This window comes from Diuraphis noxia, unplaced genomic scaffold, assembly GCF_037042655.1.
Source record: "Diuraphis noxia isolate RWA-SAM2 unplaced genomic scaffold, SU_Dnox_SAM2 contig0002, whole genome shotgun sequence".
NCBI classification, from domain to species: Eukaryota; Metazoa; Arthropoda; class Insecta; order Hemiptera; family Aphididae; genus Diuraphis; species Diuraphis noxia.
In genome coordinates this window covers 15,514,448-15,540,529 of record NW_028301712.1, presented here as the reverse complement: position 1 = coordinate 15,540,529, position 26,082 = coordinate 15,514,448, and the positions used below count along the sequence as shown (strand labels likewise).

Here is a 26,082-nt window from a genome sequence, read left to right as displayed (position 1 = left end):
AATCTTAGAATTAAAAAGGAAAACTTTTATGAATTTCTATCTAAGATAATTTGAACATTGCCGTAATTTTTACGTATTTAGTCAAAATTTGAACTTTAAATGCTTATAAAAAAAAATTGTGCCTATGAATTTTTAATATTTTTTAACTTCTATTGTTACAATGTGTTAGAAGCCTTGTATTAAATTTTAAAGCTTTTCTACCGAACAAATAAATTTTTATCGATATTTATAGAAAAAAAAACTAATAAAGTGGAAAAATTAAAATGTCAGTAAACAACTCAAAACAAATCTAAATATTTTGAAAATTTTATCAAATATATAACACGCCTATATAAACATTAATATAAACATTCAGTCAAAATTTCAAGTATCTGTGGTAATTTGTTTTAGAGTAACACTAAAATAAGGAAATCGCTAAAAGTGAAAATCCAATGTTGTAAAAATTTAAATTTCAAATGCTCATAAAAATTTAATTTGAATTTCAGGTGGAATTTTTATTTGTGATAAAGATTGAAAAACTTGTAAGGAATCTTGTATTAAATTTTTAAATCTTAGATTTAAAAAGAAAATCTTTTATGAATTTCTAGCTTAAAATAATTTGTGAATTTTCGTGATTTTTACGTATTTTGTCAAAATTCAAACTTTGAATGCTTATAAAAAAAAATTGTGACTATGAATTTATTTTATTTTTCAACTGCTATTGTAACAATATGTTAAGAGCCTTGTATTAAATTTTCAAGCTTTTCTGCCTAACAAATAAATTTTTATCGATATTAATTTAAAAAAAACTAATAATGATCGAAAATTTGAAATGCCTATGAATAGTTAAACTTAAGTCGAAATTTTTTGAAAATTGCATGGTGGATAGAATATACTTATATAAACATTAGGTGAAAATTTCATGTATCTATGGTCATTTGTTTTAAAGTTACATCAAAAACCGAAATCGATTTTGTCGAAAAATGAGTGTACGTAAAATTTCCCGTTTTTCCCTTAATTTTTAGTTTGTTTTTCTCAATTATTTAGAAAAGTATTAAGAATTTTTTACTTTTGACCCCCCAAAGTACCAACTAGATTCACTTTCTGATCGAACGAGGTACTGAAGTCAAAAATCGAAGCATTTTTACTGCCCCAAAACGTGATGACAGACACAAAAAAAAAAAAAAAAAAAAAAAAAAAACACACATCATGGTAAAATCAATACATTCATCGCTCCGCTCAGAATCTAAAATTGTCCAGTATGTTTCTATTAAATAAATAAAAAATTTTCATATGTAAATTTTTAATTAATAGGGCTATAATACATTTAGGGAACTAACAATTCATCTTCAACCAAATTGTTTGCCTGTAAGAGCGCCTGTTGCAATTGATAAGAAAATTGCAATGACTATTTACAAATTGGCTAGTTGTTGTGAGTACAGGGTGGTAGGAAATGCTTTTGGAGTGCATAAAAGCACAGTCAAAAAATGTTTTTATCAAGTTGTCAAATGTATAAATACTGTACTTCTATCTAAGTATGTTAAGTTTCCCGATGAAAAAGAAGCTTTACGTATAGCAAATGCTGTGGAAAAAAAACTGGGATGGTACAGGTAGATATAAATATTAAGCTAAAGAGACAATTTCATATTGAACACTGACATATCCCTGATAATTTGTTTAAGAATATATTTTCTAACTTTTATTTAAATTTAAGGTTATTGGTATGATAGATGGAACACACATTCCTATTTTAGCTCCAATTAATGGTAGATTAGACTACATCAACAGAAAAGGTTGGACCTCACTCATTTGCCAAGCAGTGGTAGATCATGAATATAAGTAATTAAACAAATTAAACATTTACTAATAGATCACATTTTGGTATAACTACTAACTACTAATGTAATATACCTCTAGACATTTTGTGTTCGACAATAGTCAATAACTATGATTAAATACTGGTAACATCTCATCTAGGTATATCTATAACTATTCTTTTTTAATAATTAGATTTACTGATATATGTTGAAAATTTCCTGGAAGTGTACATGATGCTGCTGTTTTAAAAAGCTCAAACTTATATAACCACTCTCATCAAAAAATACCTTCAATTAAAAAAAATATTGATGGTATAGATGTACCTTATTTTTTGCTCGGTGATCCAGCTTACCCACTCCTTCCATGGTTAATGAAAGGTATATTAACTACTTTTCCTTACACTAAAAATTGATATATTGTATATTATATTTATTTTATTTTAAGGATATACTGGTAGTGTAAGCATTGAAGAAGATAATTTCAACACATATTTAAGTTCGGCACGTATGGCAGTTGAAAATGCTTTTGGAAGGTTAAAAGGTAGATGGAGATGTCTACAAAAAAGGATTGATATTCACCATAGTTTTGTTCCATCTGTTGTATCTTGTTGTGTTACACTACACAATATTATTGAATTGCAACATGATCATTTTAATACCACATGGTTAAGAAATGTTGAAGACTCAGATGTAGTTTACCCTCAACCCACAACCTGCATAACAAATCGTAGAGACACAAGTTCAAATGTTGATGATATGAAGAAGATTAGAGAACATTTAAAAATGTACATGGTAAAAAATTATCCATTAAGAAGTTCTTCAGTCAGGACATTATAATTTCTATTTTTTTTTTTTATTCAAATAAATACCTAACAGATATTAATGATGTGTATTGTGTATTCTTTTTTATTTAAATAAATTGAACAAAAAAAATTATTTCAATCTTGTTCATTGACTTTGAACTTATAAAAAACTTTAACATTTATAATAACAAAAACTTTAAAGTTATTAAAAAAAAATTTAAATAATATTTAAAATATATTATATAATATAATAATTATACTTGAAAAACAAAAAATAATTTCAGCCTTGTTCATTGACTTTGAACTTATTATAAAATACTTTAACATTTATAATAACAACAACTTTAAACTTATTGAAAAAAAATTTAAATAATATTTAAAATATATTATATAATATAATAATTATACTTGAAAAACAAAAAATAATTTCAGTCTTGTTCATTTGGAAATGAAGAAGGAAACAACTGTTGAGTAGATAAAGAATTTGAAGGCAGATCTGTGTATGAAGTAGAAGGAAGATGCATGTATGAAGTAGATGGATAGGTAGCTGGAATATGCATCGTTGGTGTATATGAATTAGTATGATTAATTTGTCTTTCCATAAGTTTTAAAATATTGTTCATCATAAATTCGTTTGATGCTCTGTCCGCTAATGCAATTTCTTCTTCTTTCTGCATTACTTTTTCCTCCCATGTCTTTTGTTTCTCAAAATACTCATTATTTAATTTTGTTTGTTGCTCAAAGAAATCTCTTTGTAGCTGCCTTTGTGACTCCATAAACTCTGTGCTAAATCCTTTAAGTGCTCTTGCATATGGTGCAGATCTGACGGACTCTAGTAGTAGAAGACAGTAAAGACAATGTATATTAGTTAAATTAATTAATTTAAAAAAAATTAACTCTTCAAATAAATTACTTGTTTTATTCAACAATTTTGTAGTTTTTTGACTACATACAGAATTGTCACTGTTTCCAATATCTAAACAAAATGTCTCATTTTTTTCACAGTTAACAGGTTCAATATTGTTTTCAGATGTATCTTCAATTACATTGAACAAATTGCTAGTTACTTCTTCTGTATTTGTTTGATCCTCATCAACTTCATCCACTAATTATTCATATGATAAATATTTATTAACAAATTAATGAGTATTCCATTTTTACAAATAATAATTTTTTAGGTAATTGTATACATGAAAAGTAAAATATTTTATTACCATTCAATGTATCTGAATCTATCCCATCTGCAAGGATACCTGTACCTGGTCTATGACCTAAAAGGGAATCAAGTTTGTCATAGTAAGGGCAAGTGATTCTATCAACACCACTACAACTATTGTGCTTGATTACATTTTTATAAGCTACCTTCAGTGCTTTCCATTTGATACGGATCTAAAATTTATTTTAACAAGACACATTAAATTACACATTGCACTGTAGTTATATTATTATATTTTTTTTTCATATGTGCTATCATTTCAAAATTTTATCTGATTGTGTAAAAGTAGTTCTAAATTTAGGAATATTTATATTAATATTTTTTTTTTTTTTTTGAAACCTAATATTATGACCAAGTGTATGTGCTGAAAAAATAGTATATTTATACTTAAATAATACTGTATAAACAAATAATAAATGCAGATTAGGAAAACAAAATATTTTTAATTCTTTATATAGTAAAAAAGTAAAGTGATGAGACCAGTTGCCAGTTGAATAGGTATTTAATTAGTGAGTTTAATGTAGTCTCTAATTTAATGGTATTGGACAAGGGTTTTATAAACAGAACCCCAGAGAGAAATGCCATGTGATACAATAGATTGTATTAACGCTTTGTAGACTATGATCTGAGGCTTATCATTTAATATAGGAACCTACAATATTTATAGTTTTGTAATTATACCAAGTGAAAAAAGTTTTAACTTACTTGTTCAGCACTATAATTCAATCCCTGTTCGACCATAGACTTTTCAACTGTTTTAAATATGTCAGAGTTCCTGTATTTTGAATGATCCAAATGACTTAAAATATGTTTTTCTTTAAATATATCCAACATGCATAGGACCGTTGATTCGGGCCAGTTAGTGCGAGTTTTCTTCGTAATTTGATTCATGTTGTATACTTTATAGTAATAAATAATAATATATAATAAGTACACCACCTGTTATATTAATTAGTTTGTAAATTAGTACTTACGAGTTCTTTAATTGACTGTCTACTTAAATAATTAATGAATAACTATTATCACAGAAACAGATAAAATTAATGAATATTATCATTAATTATGTGGTGATACTCCGACGTATCATCACATGCAACATTGTACCAACGTTACCGCCCGTCCTTTTTGCATTGTATAAATTTTAACACACTTGCGTTCACGAGTAATATTTATGCTCCTTGCACCGACCGACCGAACTCGCGTCTCGCCCCCTCTACGTTCCGCCGGCTCGACTCGCCGCCGGACGCACGACCGACCGTCGCGCGCGCTGCGCAACGGAGCGACCGTTGCACCGTCGCGCCCGACATTCCGACACTACGTTTTTTCCCGTCTTACCGACTTGACTCTCCGAGCCTGATGCGCGCATGACCACCGCTGTACGCTCGCGTCATTGTTTTTGTTTTACCACTGTTAATACTTAACATATGTAAACTCTTTTATTTCTTTGTCGACTTGTAACGAAATAAATTCTTCCGTGACGCACTTGCGTCACTCGACCGACAAATCAGTGCGTTGTATTATTGACTTTTCCTCCTGCACGAGTCAGATTAGCGTTTTGGTGATTAACATAATCACCAAAATTATAACTTTTATAATTGATAACATTTATTATCATAACCAGTTATCGCAATCCTGATTCGGCTAATTCGGTTGTTGTAGTTTGATCCGTTTACATGCATTTTGTACTCCCGTAGTTATTTCCAATGCGCATTTCAAATGTGGATTAATTAAACCGTTTTAGGTAAACCGAATTGGTATTGAACTGAATTAACAATCGTTTACATGCATTTAACTCCGGGAGTTAATTAATTCGAATTGAGTTAAATCGGTTTTAACTGTGCATGTAACCGCGGTATATAACTATGATAGTAATGTAATAACACAAAAATAAAAGAAAAGAATTTATAATAATAAAAATAAAACTCTAAAATAAATAATAATATAACTAAAATATTTAAGTTAATATAACTGTTATATAACTAAGGCTCTTGCCAATAGTTATATATTACTAGATATAAATATTAAAATTGCGCTATTACCTTCCTCCTGATCGTCGGAGAGTTCTCGAGGTCGTGATTCGAGAACGATCAAGTACACCGTAGTAATAAAATATTAATTACCTATTAAATTATAAAAATCTAATAAATACAATATAATATATGAAATTATATAAATATATGAATATTGATGCGCATGCACCTTACCTTATTCGCAGCTGTCTTTGATATGCAGTTGACGTAATAAAATAAATAAAGGTTTTTATTAAACACTCAGATTAAAGAAAAACAACACTGTTAAATTTCGATTTTAAAAAAGAAACGGTCCAGCTGTCGCTCGCAATGTCTGGTGTTGAAAAGTTTTTAAGTGCTCCTGCACTCTTGAGGTTGTTTTAGTTTTGGGTGGTGCTCATGCACTCAAGAGTGGTGCTCATGCACTGTAGAGTGGTGCTCATGCACTGATGGAAGGAGACGACGTGGTCCAGCCAGCCAGGGTTGTAGGTGGCTCCACCAAAGGCCTCTGCGTTTCCAAAGACTTAGCATTGTCTTTGGCAACAGAGATCCTCATTGGACCATCCCCTGCTCTGGTGGCACACGAAATAGCTCACACGTGTTGTGCCAAATAGTCACAACTACGTATAAGTTCCCATGTGATTAAATAATACAAATCGTTCCTTTCATCAGTGGAAAATGGTGTTTTTTTTTGTTGGATTTTAACTGTTATCTGCGTGCGACAACTTGACTGTTATTTATTTTATTGAATATTAAGGCCCTCCGCACACTACGCGACTTAGACGCGACGCGATGTGGGCGCGTTGTATGTGATACGAGCGATCTGTGCGATACGCGTACGCACACGAAGCGATTGTCGTGCGATTAATATTATTATTGTTTATGTAACATTCGATTATTATCAGTCATTTTACGGAGGTTTCACACACCAGTTCTTCACATCCTTTTTTAAAATGTCGAGTTCATCTAGTGACGAAGAAGCAATTGCTACGTACTATTTGTACAAAAAGTTGGTTAGTAGAGAAAAGCGACAACGGAATCAAAAAAGGAAGTTTTGGATTCATCCATATATTCAAAGGAATCACCACTGTCGGCTATTTGTTTCTGCTAGAGAACTTCAGGAAACCGACGTCAAATTTATGGCATTCTATAGAATGTCGAAGGAATCCTATTAAGAAATTGTTGACATTCTCTCTCCTGCCATTCATCAGAAGAATACTAACATGAGAGAATGTGTGGGCGCAGAAGAACGAATATTAATCACATTAAGGTACATAAATTATATTACTATTTTAATAATATTATATTATTATTAAAATTATTTTATACCTATAATAGTTTTAATATAGTTTTTAATATTAGCCTTTATAAAACTAATCATAAAAAAGGGGGGCAAGTGAAAACAGCCCAAAACGAGTCAAAATATTGTCAAAATGTTATGCTGTATAGAACACAAGAATATAAACATTATAAACATATGTTATCTTATTATCAACGTATGTGATCAAGTGAGGCTCGATAATAATAAAGTATTATATTATTCAAAGAAATTAATTCAAATTTGTTTATTACCTTACCATGTAATATATCATTATATACATTTAAGGCCTAACCAATTATTATAAACTTCTTAGACAACTTTTAGCTTAGCGACCTTTTCTGAACACTAAATACTTCACATTAAATGAATATTACTGCCATAAAAAAAAAAAAATCCGTCTTTTTAATATAGTTTAATATAGCAAATCATAAACAAAACAAATCCTTCTTATTTAGCATAATTGTTTATAAAATAAATCATAAAAAAAACAAATCCTTCTTATTTAGCATAATTGTTTATAAAATAAATCATAAAAAAAAACAAATCCTTTTTATTTAACATAAGTGTTTATAAAATAAATCATAAAAAAAACAAATCCTTCTTATTAAATATACTATTTATAAAATTAATCATTACAAGACTGTGTAATTTGAATTTTCTGAGCTTTCATCTGATGTAAACGAAGATAAATAGGTACCAACTGAAGAATGACTGTTCACTGGGGGAGGACAAAGTATTGCGTCTATAAGTTCAATAAATCTACGCTTATAAGTTCTCAGTTGTACATCTGACATTGTTAAAAGATCTGGTATAAGACTATTCAAAAATTGTTTCACTGAATCTGTTCTGGCATCAGAAGTACTAGCGGCCAATTTGGCTTTCTTGGTTTCAAAATATTCAGCAAACGCTTTGTCAGCATCAGTAGAACTAGAGTTATTTTTCTTAACTTTTTTACTTGTAGTATATTTGGACTTCAAAAATGTCGATTCTGGAGTGTTAACGCGCTCAGTTTCAGATTGTCTCGTAATTAGTGGTGTGGTGCTATTCAGAGTAGAGGGATTAGGAGAAAGTGGTAGAAGCATATCTGGTGATGAGACTGGATTGCTGTCCTGCTGGTTTGGTTCAGGATATTCCGATATGTCTGAGTTTTCCCACACATCGGGAGTCTCAAAATCTTCATTAGGAATAGGTGACAAATTTCCACTAGGTATTGCAGAGGTTTTGACAAATGGTATCGTGAACTGCATTGCCTCGTTCAAATAATACGGTTTTTTGGCTTTGGATCCACTTTTAGAGTCTTTCATTCTTCTCACAAACGTAGTCCTTAGATTCCTCCATTTTTCTTTGCATTCATTCACTAAAACATTCATATTAAGCATCTACTTAAAGGTGGTAGATATTATTTTTGTTTTGAAAAAAAAAAAAAAAAAAAACGATGATACATTTACATTTATATTTTACAGATATTTGGCAACAGGGAGTACATTTGTCTCGCTTGGGTTGTACTTTTGCCGAGGAGAGACAACAGTTGGGCAGATCGTGGCAGAGACGACTCAGATAATATGGGATGTGATAAATGGATATTGGATGTCGAAACCGAATAAGGATCAATGGAAAAATATTGCAGAACGTTATGAATTATTGTGGAATCTCCCTAACTGTATAGGCAGTATAGATGGAAAACATATTCGTATAGAGAAATTACCGAATACAGGTTCCAGTAATTTCAATTATAAAGCCTACCATTCCATAGTATTATTGGGGTGTTGTGATGCTGATGGACTTTTTACAATGGTCGAAACCGGATATGCCGGTAGGAACAGTGACGGTGGAATATTTCGGGCTTCAGCAATGAAATATCATATAACTCACTCACAACTTGATATTCCACCACCTTCAAAGCTACCTTATGATACTAACAACTGTAAATTTCCTTACTATTTTGTAGCAGACGAGGCGTTTCCATTATCAAAATTTCTAATGAGACCCTACCCCAGACGGACTCTAGACAACATTAGAAGAGTATTTAACTACCGATTGAGCCGAGGAAGAAAAACTATCGAGTGCACATTTGGAATGATGACGGAAAAATTTCAAGTGCTGAGTACCGCCATTCGTTGCCGAGATGTTGATAAAGTCAATAATATCGTAAAGGCGTGTTGTATACTCCACAATTTTATTCGTAAAAGAGAAGGTACTCGATATGCAATGCGAAACTTTGAAGAAAGTGTTGGTCTGCGTAATAACACTACCAACATCACAACAGATGATTGGACATCAAATGAGAGTACCGTACGAGTAAATGATCAATCATCAGGTTATGACTTGAGAGATTATTTATCACGATACTTTATTACTCCTCAAGCATCACTTCCGTGGCAGTGGAATAATTGTATATAGTCTGTAATATTTTGTTTCATTTAATAAAATGTTATTTAATGGTATTCTCTCTGTATTTTTATTATTAAAATTAAAAATTATTATATTAGCATTACCTACGAGATTTTATATTATTTCGTTATATTTATAAATGCGTATACTGTATACATTATAAAGAGTACTGATAAGATGTTTCATTGGTTGGCAAATATATAAATAATTTTATTTATGTTTAATAATAGTGGGAATTAAAACTATTAATACTCGGAACGTGTATTGCGTGATAGCGTGTTTTTGGAGTATTTTTAAAATTAGGTTTTTAGTTTCTGATTAAAAATAAAAACAATTATTAATATATTAAAATAATTTTTATTTTATTAGTATATTTGCTTACCAGATAAATTAACTGCCATTGACACATTATGCCAACTCTTGTCTTGACAATCCCTTCTTGAATACTCCGGTATAGTGAAATTATAAAGTTCTGGATGTTTTTCAATTTCACCAACAAATTTGACGTTGAACGCTTCCATCATTATGACATATTATATTAGGTATATTATTAAAAAATATATCATATATTATATATTATAATATATTATAATATTATATTATTTATATTATAATATTACTATATAATAATAATATATTATGCGATCCGCGCGACGCGACTGCCAAGCGACCAGCACTGTCGGTCGCACGTGTCGTCCGTCGCTCGCGTCACAGTCGCGTCGCAATCGCGTTGTTAACAAATTGCGCCATCAGTGGATTCCCAATCACTTTGCTAGGAAATCGCGAGAGGCAAAAATCGCGTCGCGTCTAAGTCGCGTAGTGTGCGGAGGGCCTTAAACAACATACAATCATGATGTGTGAGCATATCATTACAGTAATGACATAAATAGTTGTATGTTGTATTAAATATATATATATATTAAATATTACATACATTACATTTTAATCAAGCGAAAATATCCACTTGATCGTTATAATATAGTTAGTAATAATAATATCATTAGAGGTAATCCCTGCTTTTTCTAGAGCGTGGCCTAACAGGAGCCGACACAGTTTGAGTAGACTCATCACGTCTCAGCACAACGCGGCTCGGCTCAGCTCGATACGGTATAAGCGTGTGATGGGTTGAGATAGTCGAACACTCACATGTTAAGATTCTAACGATTACATTAATTCGTAATGTCTATCATATAAATATCTTTGCCTACATATCGTGAGTGTAGCTCACCATACTACACTACGTACGCATACCCTGTGCGATCAATGAAGACGGTCGAGACGAAATTCGGCAGGACTGTGGCGTGTGTACTGTTTGACGGGGCGAGCAGGGGGACGATAAACGTCTTCTTCCCAAAGACAGTTACCGTCTCGGTTGAAAACATCGAGAAATATAACACAGGAGACATCCCAGCTGTATCCCTGATATTTAAAGGTTTGCACAACAGGAGTTTCATCATAGATTTTGAGTGAAATTGACTATGGAGCTTCTGCATAAAATGTTTTTATTAATATAATTTTAAATAAAAAAATTTACATATACGTTTTTATTTATATTTTATTCCGAATTCCGATCCTATAGTGTTAATAAGTTTTTAATCGATACAAACTAATGATATATTATATATATTTAACAAGTTTTATAATATAAATAGTTTCGTCGAAATAAGAGGTTTTAAATTAAATATATATATATAATACATATTATACGCATTTAATGAGGTGAATCATATTTATGTGATATGCGTATGTATATAAATATAAATTATAAGTAGTATTAAACAATATATATTTTTTTAGGTGTTATAATCATTATAATTGGTATTCTACGAAAAAATCTGTTTTTATAGGTATTTAAAAAAAAAAATAATAATAATAATAATACCGAGTAATACACAGGAATACACGCCTCGTGATAAGGCTATAATGATAATGTTTTTTTTTTTTTTTTTTTTTTTTAAATAAATACAAACTAATGATATATATTTAACGAGATGTAGAATATAAATAGTTTCGTTAAAATAAGAGGTTTTTTTAAAAAAAAAAAAAAACTTAAAATGTATATTATATTATGCATTTAATGAGGTGAATCATATTTATTTTATGTGTGTAAAAATAGTATAAATAGTATAAATAATGTATTTTTTTCAAGACATAATAATAATAATTGGAATTCTACGGTAAAAATCTATTATTTAGATTTGAAAAAAAAAACTAGACTTCAGTATTTTAAATAATAATATATACTTGATGCCTCGACGACATAATAATAATAATAATAATTGGTATTCTGCGGTAAAAATCTATTATTTAGATTTGAAAAAAAAAAAAGTTTTAAGTGTTTATAATAGGATATTTTATTTCTACATAAAATTGGATATCTTTTTTTTTTCCAATGTACAATTCTGTACACCCGGCTCTCGTCGTATCTGCCTCCATCGGAATAATCACTCGGATGGAATGATTGGGCGTCGTCTGAAAATGTAAGATGTGATTTAAAATATATTAGTTTTATTTTTATTATTAAGACTCACTTGATAAGTTCACGCCGTATGGAAATTGGCCGGATATAAGGTCTAATATTGGTGGTAAATCTGTGTCGGTTGTCTGCCAGGGTGAACGTTGACCGACTTCGAATCCTAACGAATATTTGTCATCCGGCAGTCCATATTCCGCGACTCGGAGCGTGTAGTCCTTGTAACGAGACAGAATAGGTACCAGGCGCGCCATCCGGTGGACGAGGCCAGTACCATCTAAACAGTTATCAGCGAGGTACAATTTACGCGTTTTCTATCATTTTGCACTTCAATAACTGAACAATCCTTCGCGTAAAACATTATAGTCAAGGCAAATTACCTATAACGTACGACTCGCATCACCAAAATCATACGTACGTTGAGAAAACATGCAAAACAATGAAATGTTGTTGATCGCACCTACGCCGCACAGAGTGCGCGACGGAGCGTGCACTCTACGACTACGTCATTCACTGCAACTTTTAGAAGCAAATAAGTTCAAAAGTCTTTTACCATCAGGAGTAAAGGATAAAGGGACAATAACTACATCGGTTACACATCACCGCCCACCATCAAAGGAGTGTATATCATCCAAAAACCACCAAACCTGATCGATGTAACCAGTCAAACTAACCGCCACGCGTTCACACTGACCTACATAAGTATAGGCAAGACACCAGGCTATACACAATCCGAGCACTATATATGCTGGCCTAGGACGTGGTATCAACCAGGTCAAACTAGACAGCAGATATCTCGTTGCCGCCGCCGCCGCTGTTATAGCCCTTTTAGCCCGAAGATATTTATTAGCTTTTTAATACTATGGACCTATCCCACACTTTTGTGTGTGTTACTACGCGTACCACTTGTGACCCGAGGCTTATTTTATTTTAAGTACTATTATGACCTATCCCACACTAACGTGATGGTTGGGTGAAATATTTTGTACCTAATTTACGGAATGAGTTACAGTGTTTAGACCTAGCCCACCCGATTGTGCGTGTTATTGTGTTTGAATTAAAATTATTTTTATCAATTTATATTAATAATATCATGGGTTTTTTTCTTTTTTCGGATATGCATTCAATATGGTACATTTATAGTCCATAATTAGTCACTGGGTTTATTATATTATTCTACGTATTATACATGATATTCTTAAAATGTTATAATGCTTTGATCAGTCACATAATTTAATCAGTTATCGTCCGACTTGTGTGCGGTTATATCGTTTTTAATTTACCCACACATTTGTGCGTGTTCGGATTTTGTGTCATACATTTTGATTATCATACGTTATTTCGCCTACGGTTTCTGTTTTTATTTGAGTTATAATTATTCAAGAATGCGTCGCGCAAAGTTGAACGCGAAAGCTATTGAAATGTTGGCCACATTAAGTGACGATTCGGATTTAGATTATGGAAGTGACGACTCAGATGTTGACCGTACTTGGCATCCCCAGAAAGTTCAAATAATTGGCGCATCTGATTTTTCGGATTCGGGCGAAGAAGACATTGTAACCGAAAACGTACCTGTTGTCTCTACTTCAGGCTAAAATCAAACGCTTTCACCATCATCCCCCTTACAACAACAAATAGACCAGAATCCATTACCAAATGCGACTATTCTGAATACTGGTTGGACTCAAAAATCATTTATTGGAAAACCGTTACCAGGTAATAATTTTGGGCCTTATTTACCGATTAACATCAGAACTCCATTTGATTATGTCAAAACATATCTTCCTGATAAACATTTTGAGGAAGCAGCATTGTATACAAATATGTATGTAATGAGCAAAACGGGAAAAGAACTGAAAACTACTGCAAATGAAATACAAAGTGTGTACGGTGTCCATGCTATGATGAGTGTGTTTAAGTACCCTCGATTAAAAATGTATTGGGATAGTAGAGGCATGGGTTTTGGTCCTATTTCACAAGTTATTACGAGGGACAGATTTTTGAAATTGCGCTCTAGTTTGCACTATGTCGATATTAATAATCGTCCAGCTGGTAATATTAACCGATTTTGGAAAGTTCAACCAATAATTGATCAAGTTCGTAATGCGTGTAGAAATATTCCCCGTTTAGTTGACTGTTACTCGGTGGATGAGCAAATGATTCCGTTTACTGGTCGATGTCCAAGCAGACAATATGTTAAAAACAAACCACGACCCACTGGCTTAAAAAATTTCGTAATTACTACGTCAAAAGGGAAAGTAATTGATTTCGAAATTTATCAAGGTGTCGATACGCCATTCCGAGACAAATCGTTGGGGCTAGGACCGGCAGTCGTACTTCATTTGTCTCAAAGTATTCCGCAGGGATCAGTTCTATTTTTCGACCGGTACTTTACAACAGTATCATTATTGGATCGGTTGTTTAGTGAGGGACTAATTGCTACAGGCACAATAATGTCAAATAGATTAAGGAACGTGCATTTTAGTCAAGACAAAAAATTCCAAAGAGGTGTTTGGGAGGAGTTCACAAGGTGTGACAATCAAATATCTGCGACCAAGTGGAAGGATAGTAAATGTGTGACTTTAATTTCTAATGCTACAGGAGCAGAACCTCATAGTGTAGTAAAAAGATGGAGTAAAACGGAAAATAAGGAAATCGAAGTACCCTGTCCAGATGTTGTAAAGTCATATAACCAGTACATGGGTGGCGTAGATATATGTAACCAACAAATGGAATGCTACCGTACGTGGATCAAATCAAGAAAATGGACATTAAAAGTTGCACTACATTTCATTGACTTAAGCATCGTAAACGCCTGGATGGAATATAGAGAAGACGCGCAAAAGTTACTAAAACGTAAAAATGAAATTATGGACCTTATGAATTTTAAAATCGCTGTTGCTAGAGAATGGTTAACTAAATCGCCAAATAAACGTGCACTATCATCTGAAGAATCAAATTCGTCTGACACCGAGGAAAATCAGATGACAACACAGAGACCACAAAACTATAGGACACCAGTCCCACCAACAACCAAAGTGAAGGATGGATTTGAGCATTGGCCAGAAGTGTGTAACATACCAAATCCAAAATGCTGTAGGATGAAGGGATGTAAAAGCCGATCAAGAATCAAATGCACCAAGTGTGATATTTATTTATGTCTAACTGCTAAAAAAAATTGTTTTACAATTTTTCATAAAACATAAAAACAACATTTTTTTAAATATTATTACTATAAAGAAGGTACTTATCTATAGAAATAATTTGTTTTTAAAGGATAATAATTAACTTAAGGTTTGTATAGAAGTATTATGAATGATAATTTGTTTTATTTTAAATTAAAGATTAAACAATATACTTGTGTTTCATGTAATATGAGTATTTCAAACCTGACCCACACAAATGTGTAGGTAATATATCTAACTGAATAAAAATCTAATAATTTTTTTAACAATTTTTTGAAGCTTTATATAAATAATAAAGCGTATGTACAAAATATCACAAAGTTTGAAACACTTTACATGTCTCAGGTCTTTGGGGCTATACTGAATAACCCACACAAATGTGATGGTTAGTCTTTAAATAGATCTCAAAATAAATATTTATCAGGCAATTAGTTAATAGTTATTTACCTACACAAATGTGAGGGTTAGAGCTGAAAGGGATAGTACGCACCGTCGACATATCAGTGCCACCGCCGTAATCATTGTTCGCGTCGTCAATATCATTATTATTGCCGCCGCCGTTATTGTTGCTCGCGCCGTCGACATCTCGTTGCCGCCACGGTTATAATACGCACCGTTGACATATTAGTGCCGCAGTCACAGTTTGATACGCACCGTCGTCAATATCATAGTTGCCATCGCCACAATCGTTGTTCGCGCCGCCGACAACTCATTGTTGCCGCTGCCACTGGAATAAGTTACCAACGCATTGCTGCTGGAACCCAATCAATTGTTGGTTGAATTCCATACACGTGTTCAATCATTACCGGATCCAAATATTATCAATTTCAGTACTCAATCAGTCAATAGCACCAAAAGGAAATCGTGAGTCAGTCTACTCAATATTCTATTACTTGTCGTTTCCCTGTTAGATGTATTTTTAAATGTTAAATCACAATTAAGTGATACAATTGATAAATAAAAGAAAATATTGTTATCTAAATAAATAAATTATATATATATTTCAATAAAGATAATATTTTGTATGAACAATAAAATCATTCAGCATTGTGTTCATTATTAAATATTACATCCTCCAGTCTATAAGTAGCGGGGAATAATTGCGGCGACTACAATAAAATAAAGATTGATTTAAATATGATGATAAAAATAATAATAATAGTTGAAAAACTTACCAAACATCAATACGTGGGCATATTGTCGTAAAATGAACACGAGGACGACATAATATTAATGTCTTGTTATTTCACGTTGAGTACGTTCACTGCAAATGGCGGGCTCTGAAGACTGTCTGGAGCACCATCGACAGCGGATTCCCGTGTATAGGAATATAAGTTTCCCCTAAATCTCATCGACGCCTTATCACAGTGCGAATGGGTGGGGTTTTTTTAAAATAATATTAAGACTGTGTAGATAAGCACGATTTTTTTTTTTTTTTTTGAATAAGGCGTGGTGTGGTATGCAATATTTCTTTAAGGGGTAATGTATAGTTTATATATATATGTTACCGTCAATGATGTAAATTAGTTAATAACGTAAATGCCTAGCCAATATTATAAATTCCTAACATTAGTAGTCGATATTGTCAATGCCTAGGAATTAACTGACAACATAGGCAAGGTTGTAAAATTTAAATATTTTGTTAACACATTTAGAACTATGACTAGGAACTTACTTTAATGTCTAATACTGATAGGCAATGTTGATAATTATGTTTAACGAAATATTTTAATTAGGTCAGAAATGTATAAATACAAGATAAATTATACATAATTAATAATTATTTATTTTCACAATCTCCAGCAGCCTCACGAACCGTAATTTCTTTTACTCCGGCAGTCGCGATTGTTTTTTCATAATTCAATATATTTTCAGGACACGGAACGAGTTGTGCTCTAGTGAACCTATTTTTTAGCATGCCATACTCCGTACCTACATAGTAATTTATTTTAATATTGTTATTAATTTATTTTAACAATTAATTTTTATTGTACTTACATAATTTATACATATCAGCTGCATATGAAACAATGACCGCCAAAAGATTAAGGGGTGAGCCACGTGCTCTATCCACGTCAGGTATAAGTACTCTTACAGTAATTCCTACTTGAAGTTCTGTTAACTTAGTATTAGAATACTTCATCATTTTTTGTGCTTGCTTTTAAAGGTTAGTTATGGCCCTTTGTCTATGATTATTAATTTGATCTTTGTTCGAATCTAAGATATTACAAAAATCCAAAAATGTAAAAAGGATTAGATTTATCAGCTTTATCGTACGTACTTATTATATCTAGATAAATCGATTTTACAACGCAAGAATATTTTATATTTTTGTCAATTATGCCTGAAAAATCCCGGAGTTATTGTCATTACCTAGGAGATATTTCTAATTGCATCATTGACTGATTATAATAGACATTAACGATATTTACTAGTCAATATCGTGTACTGCCTAATTTGATCGGCAATATCGTTATTGACTAGTCATTAACATTAATTCCTTAATTTACGTCTTTGCCGGTAACATATATATTGCACCCTGTGCAGTATACGACGAAACACGAGGCGTGATCTGATAGCAAAAGCGATACTAAAATAATAAAAATAATTTAAAGACTAGATTATATATAAAAAATTGTGTTAATATAATATTTTAACACCGTTCATTATTTTCACAGGTTATGCATACAGATATGCGATAATTTAACAATAACAATAATAATAGCAATAATAATAATAATAATAATATTAATTTAACAAAGATAATTTAATAATTTGCGAGGTAATGACCGTGCGCGTACGTGGAAATGTTATCAGGTTACACGTACCGCTTATCATCAGCCCTGATTAGAACTAATTTCATGGATCTTATTGTACGCACTTCGTGTTTAAACGAGCGTACATTTTCTCTAAACGGTGTAAAAGACATATAACTATAAGCGTGCGACGGGTGAACGGGCGTTGACGGCGGGTGTGCTGTGGACGTTGTGGCGTTTTGATGTATCCGCGCAACAGCTAACCTCGCAGAGTCGCCCGCGATCATTTTCCCCGTGCTCGCGTCAAACTCGTCGTCCCGTTCATCGGATTCTACGTCGACGTCCAGGTCGGCGAATAAACAACGCTTATGATCGGCGAGTGTGAGGTGATTCCTGATCACGTGTCTCATGACGCCTTTCGCACGGATGCTGACTTCGTGTTCCACGTCGTAGGCATATGACTTTGCGCGCAGCGCGACGAATTCATAAATAGTTCTGCCAGCGGTCTCATCCTTGAATAATCCTAGAATCCTTTTTCTTGAGGCCGCATATCCCTTGTGATCGGTCGGTAAATTAGATGTGTCCATGTGCCGCATAAGGTTCGGATTGTTGATCAAGTCGTCGTAAAAATCTTTAGTCGACACTTGATAGAAAAGCGAATCTGAAACATAAAATATTATATTATAATATAATATAATATAATAGATATATTATTTCAAGAATGCATATATTGTAAACGCACCAGTATCGGTATACAACAGCTCGATCCTATCTCCATAATGACGCTTCATGACGCCGTTATGAAATCCGTACATTAAAACTTAACTAAGTTCTAGTACGGTAAATCCTATGTAGATAGGCTTGCAGAAATCCACTTCTTTGCCGTGTTGGGTGACCACCGAGAGATTTTCGTTGTAAGTCGTACAATATTTGAACGTTGGTCGATTTATGAGCTTCCGCATTCTGCGCGGGCACGAAACAAGCTCCAAGTCCAGTCGACGGCGCATGTTTTCCATGGTTTTCCCTACATACACACAGTAGACGTTATGTAAAGTTTAAGTAGTTCAAAGTTCAGAAAAAATATTTTTTTTCCGCAAAATTTATGAATAACATACCGAACACCAAATTGTTTAAATCTTTAAAAAACTTTTCATCGAATTTGTTAGTCGCCCGCTTACGTAATTCGGTGTTTAGATTTATGTACGGGGCCAGCCATGGTGATTGTCGGAATTCCAATACTCGGTGCGTCTGAAATGCACGAAAAAAGTAATAAGATGAGTATGCACATAATAATAATAATTATTATTATATAAATAATCACTTTTTCTACTACGACGCCGAGGGCCATGGCTTGTTGTAAATTCATATAATGAACCACGTAGTGTTCTTTTTGCATAAATGTTACCATCAACTTTCGCACAGTGGATCCGCGTGGTATGCTAGCGTGTGGCAGGAACGGCATATCATTGTGGACGGCGTGTAGGTGTTGAGGATACGAAATGTCAACTTCGTAAAATCTGCCAATGTCATCCGTCTCGCGCATCCATTGTAGCTGGTCGAGTGCAACTTCCGGGTTTCCTGGATACCATACGAAATCGCTAATCGGTATATATTTACACATCGCGTACCCGTACAAATTGTTTGCTAGAAAGTGAAAAAATTGATCAATTTATACACGACAATATATAATTTATATTTTATAATCACCATCTAAGTATATGAGGGACGTGCTGGGTTCGTCGGCATTGTATCCAGGCGCCTCGGGATTGTTTGCACGCGCGTGACGCTTGCTGGCCTGCACCAAGCCTCCGCGCATACCGGACTCCAAAAAGAGAACTTTCTCATAATCATCCAAAAGTGAAAGTTGAACTTTCGTAAGTTTCAACATACAATCAAAGCTGAAGCCGGGCAACGTGTAGTATTGAGCTGGGTCCAGGTGATATGTGGTCAGGCATATATCCCTGAAATTCTCGAACACGTCGACGCTTAACAACACATCGACTTTAAGATACAGAGCGCCGAGCGTCGTGCAGCCGAAATGGTTCCAAACCCGAGTCGCGTGATCGTAGTCTTCGTCGCACACGTGCGTCTCCGTCAACGCGCTATAGAATAGAAACTTATCCGGTAACGATGGTACTTGTAATTTATTCCACGAATCCGTGTACTCGTACGGATACACGCCTTTTCGCGTGACCAACGACATCTCCGACGGGGCGAACACTTTCGCGACTTCTCGAAACTTATCAAAGTTCGCGGAGGAGAGGTTCTACGCCAAGTGTGCCAAGCTCGACGCCATGAACCGGCACGTGTCTATAAACCTGACGGAGAACGTGTTGTTTATATATTTCGAAAACAAAATATATTTCTCCTCGGTGTTCGCGATTACCGATATTCGGTCAGTGTCGCCGTCGTTCACCAAATTTGTAACGATGAAATGCGCGTCGTAGTTCGACAGATTATGCAGGAAGCACGGCACAAATTTCGGTGTTTTCAGTTTGAGGTTGCACGTGTTGCATAACGTTTTTAAAAAACGTCCCGATAAGTGATCATATATAATGATATAAAATGTTTACCTTTATATTTAGAAGGTCCTGCTTTAACTTTCTATGATAATAATGAATCAAATTTAATCAACGACACAAAATGGGCTGATTTAGAAAACAAACTAAAGTGAATTTAAACCAACAGCTCAGCTAGATATGTTAAAATTACTACTTCAAAAACAAAAAAAACTAGACGATGAACAAACAATAAATTACGCCAACGAAATAGAATCCTTATGTAAAAGAATAAATCCCTCAATGCCTGAAACAGAATTAATACACACAATTATCAAGGGCTTAAAACCAAATATTATTAGACATATAGGAGTTCTGGATAATAATACTCTTAAACAACTAAAAGACAACATAAGAAAATACGAATTAATCGAATTTATGGCAACAGGAGAAACAACTCAGTCTCAAACGGACATAAAAAATGCTATTATGTACGATCAAATAAATAAAATAACGGAAAAATTCAATGTACAATTAAAGGTGTCTAATGACAATAATGAGAAGCTAAATAAAAAAATTGAAAATTTGTTAGAAAATAAAAAAATAAACACGAACAAAAATAGTTATTTCAAACCTTCTAATTTAATGTGACAAAACAATTTTTATAATCAAAACTTTGATAACAATAAAAGGCAAAAGTGTGAAATTTGCTTACTTAGCAACCACACTACAGAGACATGCTTTCGAAATAAAAATAATAATCAGGCTCAACAATGCAAAATATGCTTAAAAAATAATCATAGAACAGAAAACTGCTATTTCAATAACAAATCCTCAATAACATGTCAAATCTGCGACAAGGTAGGACACTCAGCAAAAACATGTCGATCTATAAATCAGAACCAAAAAAACTAACTTCTAGGTTAAACTTTACTGAAAGATGTTCCCCTTTATCTTCAGATTTACCAAAACATAAACATAAAATAAATAACATAACCGAACCTCTATTCATTAAAGCTACATTAAATAATATTACTATTCCAGTAACAATAGACACAGGAGCAAATATATGTTGCATTAAACACACCTTAATGCCCCCTAATAGTGATTTAAAAAAAGAACATATTCTACTAACAGGAACAAATAATGAACCCTTAACTCTATTCGGATCAATTTTAATAAAAATAAAAATAAACTCCCATGAATTTGAAATCAAAGCATATGTCATCAAAAATTTATCGTGTCACATAATAATTGGAAATAAATTTTTATACCAATATAATGCTAATATAAATTTCAAAAATAGTACGTTAACATTATGTAAAAATAATAATGATAACAAAATTAATAATGATATAATTATACGAACTTACAACATTCATAACAGCAACAACGTGCATAATATTAAAGAAGATGTAAAAAACATATTTCAAACGAACTCTGAATATTCAATTGCTCACTGCATTTCCGCAGACTTAAAAATGAGCAAAGGTTTGGCTGCACAAATAAAAAATAAATTTGGAGACGCCTCAGCTCAATTAAAACATTTAAAACCAATAGTTGGTGAAGCCATCCCAATAAGTATAGGGAATAGGATAATTTATTATCTAATAACGAAACAAAAATATTTTCTTAAGGGGGCTGGAGCAACCTTCATATTCCACGCATTTATACCAATAAGCAAAAGTAAAATAAACATACTTCAAGTTGCTTGAATTTAATTTTGAAAACTACATCTGATTTGTGCTTATTTATTCTAGGTTTGCTCGGAAGTGAATTTTTGATTTTTTAATTTTGTGACTATCTAAATTTTAGTCAAAATATAAGTATTTTTTGAAAATAAAATAAATTTACTATGCATAATACTCTATTAACTAAAAATAAAATCGTAAATCTATTTCCGAACAAACCTAGAAAATAGACCAACGAATACAAATCACTTTTCAAAATTAATAGAAGTCGATCAAAACAATACGAATTTTTCTTTCTTTTTTGGTACTGTTGGCATAAAATTTGTGCCGGAGAACCGGAACAGAATATTATTCCTCGTTGAATTAGACATGTGCATGCGCGTACGGGCATTCGAACATTTCTAAGAATCTAGGTAGCCGCAACAAAAATAATACCTGTATGCCGGGCGATTATAAATCGATTAGTGATAAGTTGGTTTCCTACTCGATCAAATTTATACTATTACGACAAAACGAAAAAAGTATTACTTGTTTCCAAATAATCGGACAGTGAAGTTCAATTTTTCGTGTCACTTATTTTGTTTGAATTTCAAAATGAATAAAGACTGGCGATTGGGTAAAAAAGCGCGCCTCAGTTTGGGTGCACCACGAAAAAAACCTAACCTGGCTAATCTTAAATGTAAAAAACTTGAAAAAGAACCTGAAGATCATGGAAACAATAATGAGGTAATTATAATACATTGATTATGGTTTGATATAATATGGTTATATTTTTAATGAATAAAAACTGTTTTGTTAGTAACATAAGATTTTATCAATTTTAAATATAATATAGAATTATATAATATATTATATAGGTAGGTATGATTAAATTATATATTCAGTGGATAATTTATTGTATTGATATTACAATGATCTGTGTGTGTGTGTTGACAAATTGGATTTTTGTATTTCGCTGTCATTCTCAATGAATCAGGTACAACAGAAATTGAGCGAATATCTAATATTGTAATTCTAATGCTCATAAAAATTTAATACGACTTTTCCGGTAAAATTTTTTTTTTGATAAAAGTAGACAAACTCATGAAGAATCTTGTTTAGAATTTTCAAACCTTAGATTTGTAAAGAAAAATTTGTATGAATTTTTCTAACTAAAAATAAATTGCGAATTTTCGTGATTTTTATGTATTTTGTCAAAATTTGAACTTTCAATGTTTATTAAAAAAATTGTGACTATGTATTTTTAATATTTTTTAACTACTATTGCGACAATATATTAGAAGTCTTGTATCAAAATTTGAAGCTTTTTTACCCAACGAACAAAATTTTATTGTCATTTGTAAAAAAAAACTTAAAAAGATTTGTACGAGAATTAGTTTTAGAGTTAAACCAATATCTAAAATCTAGTTTTTCAAAATTTGAATTTGCGTAAAAATTCCCGTTTTTCGTTAATTTTTTTTTTGTTTTTCCTGGTGCTTTTGAAAACTATTGGAAATTTCAAAAAATATAGGCATGATTTTTTCTTATAACTATTTTAAGTTCAAATTTTGACGAAATCTATTTAATTATTTTAATTGATATTAATTGAATATTAATATTGTATAAAATATCTAAAACTGAAAACTCGTCTCCGATCAGAATCGTTTTTCGTATACAATGATATTATATCATTAAATTCAAATTTAATATCATCCATTACAGTAGGTAAACCCACTTGTAAACTACTGTATAGCAGAGCGACATCCACTTACTTACCCGCTTTTTAAAATTATAAATTAAAACAATACACTCGTAAAACTGAATAGCCCTCATTTTTTTTACAATTATTATTGTAAACAGAATGTATCATAAATCGATATATCACATCATATAATATACCTAACAAAATATTCAATAAATATAATATAATTTAAATATAACACATATTGATCATTGTTAATTTAATGCATTCCTAACTTAAAAATAATTTGTATTAAAAAAATATAATAAAATGAATAAATTATTATTTTTAAATATTTTTTTTTTTTTTATTATTATTAGATTGAAAATCAAAATGATTCGATACCATCAATTTCGAATTTTACCGTATTAGGAACTTCAACTCCCAGTAATGAACTAATTGTAAATCGTGAAGTAAGCAATAATTCAAATTTATTATCTTTGTCTTACGATGAAGAAGTGACCCATGGAAAAATTTAGAGGGGCGAAGAATTGTAAATATGCGACACATTTTTGATTCAATACAATCGGTAAATCACAAAGGATTTGAATGTTCATTTCGTGATTTGGAATTTTTAAAAGAAGGAAGAAAAGGATTTATCAGCATATTTTACTTCACGTGTAAAATATGTGGCATAAAGGTTACAATTAATAGTGAAAAGACGATAGTGACATGAACATCAACATGGCCATAGTTTCGTCTATAGTTAACATCGGGCAAGGATATTCTCAACTGGAAGAGTTCTCTGCTACCTTAAATATGCCAAATATGTCAAATCGGATGTACCAAGAAATGCATACGAATATTTTCAATCACTTCAATGACCTTGCTTTGAAAGAGATGTTATTGGCTGGGAAGGAGGAAGCTAAATTAGCAATTGAGAATGGGGAAGTCGATCAACTAAGTAGACCAAAGATAGCTGTTATTGCTGATGGAGCATGGAGTAAACGATCATACCGTACTAAATACAACGCTTTATCTGGAGTTGTAAGTGCCTATTTATTGTCTGAATAATAAATTAATAAGTTGTTACTGGTTTACCAAATATACTAATAAATATATTTTTAATTAATTTGAACCAGGCCTGTATAATTGGAGCTAGAACAAAGAAAATGTTGTTTTGTGGGGTTCGAAATAAATATTGCTGTATATGTCAAATGGTGGAGAAAAATGAATCATCACTTACTGATAATTTGTGTTTTAAAAATTGGAGCGCTCCATCTACTGCAATGGAAGCGGATATTATCGTAGAGGGATTTAAACAAAGTTTATCAATGCACAATATAATATATTCACAATTAATTGGTAAGATAATTAAATTGTAATAAATAATAAATAATATATATATATTATATGATTTAAACTATTATTAGGAGATGGTGATAGCAGTGTAATGAAGCGATTGAGAATGGAAAAACCTTATGGTCCAAATTTTTTAATAAAAAAGGTTGAATGTACCAATCACTTATTGCGCAATTATATAAATCGAATGAGGGATATAAGTGTCAAAAGAAAAAACGACAAAGGAGAAGTTATACCAGGGATCTATCGTAAAGCCGTACAAGATAGATTACTCAGGTAATGTGCATATTTTTTGGTTTTTATAAAATATTCTGTATACAAAAAATTACACTATAAAAATTAACAAAATGATTAAAAATTATATGATATAAGTTGTTTAGAAATTATGTAAATTCAATGTATATATTTTTAATACGTTTTTCTTCATGCTTTTAACATATTCTGACAAAAAGTAACATTTTATTTATATTTTACCATTTTAGATTACATATAAATCATCATATCACCAAATTTTTTCATCGGTACAATTTTTACATACGTTTTATTTACATTTACTTAGGCTTCGTTATGCAGTAACTGAAGCGATTAAATATAGAAAACAGCATCTTAGTGATAAGCCATATGAGGAAATTTTAGCTCTTTTAAAAACTGATTTGACAAATGGACCATTTCATGTATTTGGAAGTCATAATAACTGCAAATCCTATTTTTGTAAAGGAAATAAAGAAGGTAAGATGGTACATTCTAATTTCAATGATTTTTGTATTAAGTACTCAGTACCGTTTCCGTACATATCAGTGGTGTACACAGATATTTTCAATGAGGGGGTTTTATTAAAAATTATACATAAATATATTTATCAAAATATGTCGTTTAACAATTTTCATATAGGCACTGTATATTTAAAAAGTTAAAGGGGGT

General features: G+C 31.8%; 2 protein-coding genes and 1 pseudogene across 2 annotated transcripts in view; 1 reads left to right on the top strand and 2 right to left on the bottom strand.

Annotated features, from left to right (window-relative positions):
* The window catches only part of LOC107170766 (uncharacterized), a 164,172-nt gene that overhangs the window by 130,359 nt on the left and 7,731 nt on the right, over nucleotides 1-26,082 (top strand). The gene's annotated exons all lie outside the window — the stretch shown is intronic.
* LOC107170796 (uncharacterized) lies at nucleotides 2,888-4,904 on the bottom strand. The gene is made up of 5 exons (XM_089218721.1): nucleotides 4,790-4,904; nucleotides 4,521-4,714; nucleotides 3,814-3,988; nucleotides 3,513-3,704; nucleotides 2,888-3,431 (listed from the first exon to the last, which is right to left on the bottom strand). Exons 2-5 carry the CDS (start codon nucleotides 4,704-4,706, stop codon nucleotides 3,028-3,030), a joined length of 957 nt encoding a protein of 318 aa, XP_089074847.1. The 5' UTR covers nucleotides 4,707-4,714; nucleotides 4,790-4,904; the 3' UTR covers nucleotides 2,888-3,027.
* Nucleotides 17,962-19,412, bottom strand: LOC149058145 (uncharacterized; annotated as a pseudogene).

Coding starts and splice junctions, on each gene's coding strand:
- LOC107170796 (XM_089218721.1), bottom strand. CDS start 4,706: ATGAATCAAATTACGAAGAAAACTCGCACTAACTGGCCCGAATCAACG. Junction 3,989..4,520: donor TGAATTATAGTGCTGAACAA/GTAAGTTAAAAC, acceptor AATAAATTTTAG/ATCCGTATCAAATGGAAAGC. Junction 3,432..3,512: donor AAAATTGTTGAATAAAACAA/GTAATTTATTTG, acceptor TTCTACTACTAG/AGTCCGTCAGATCTGCACCA.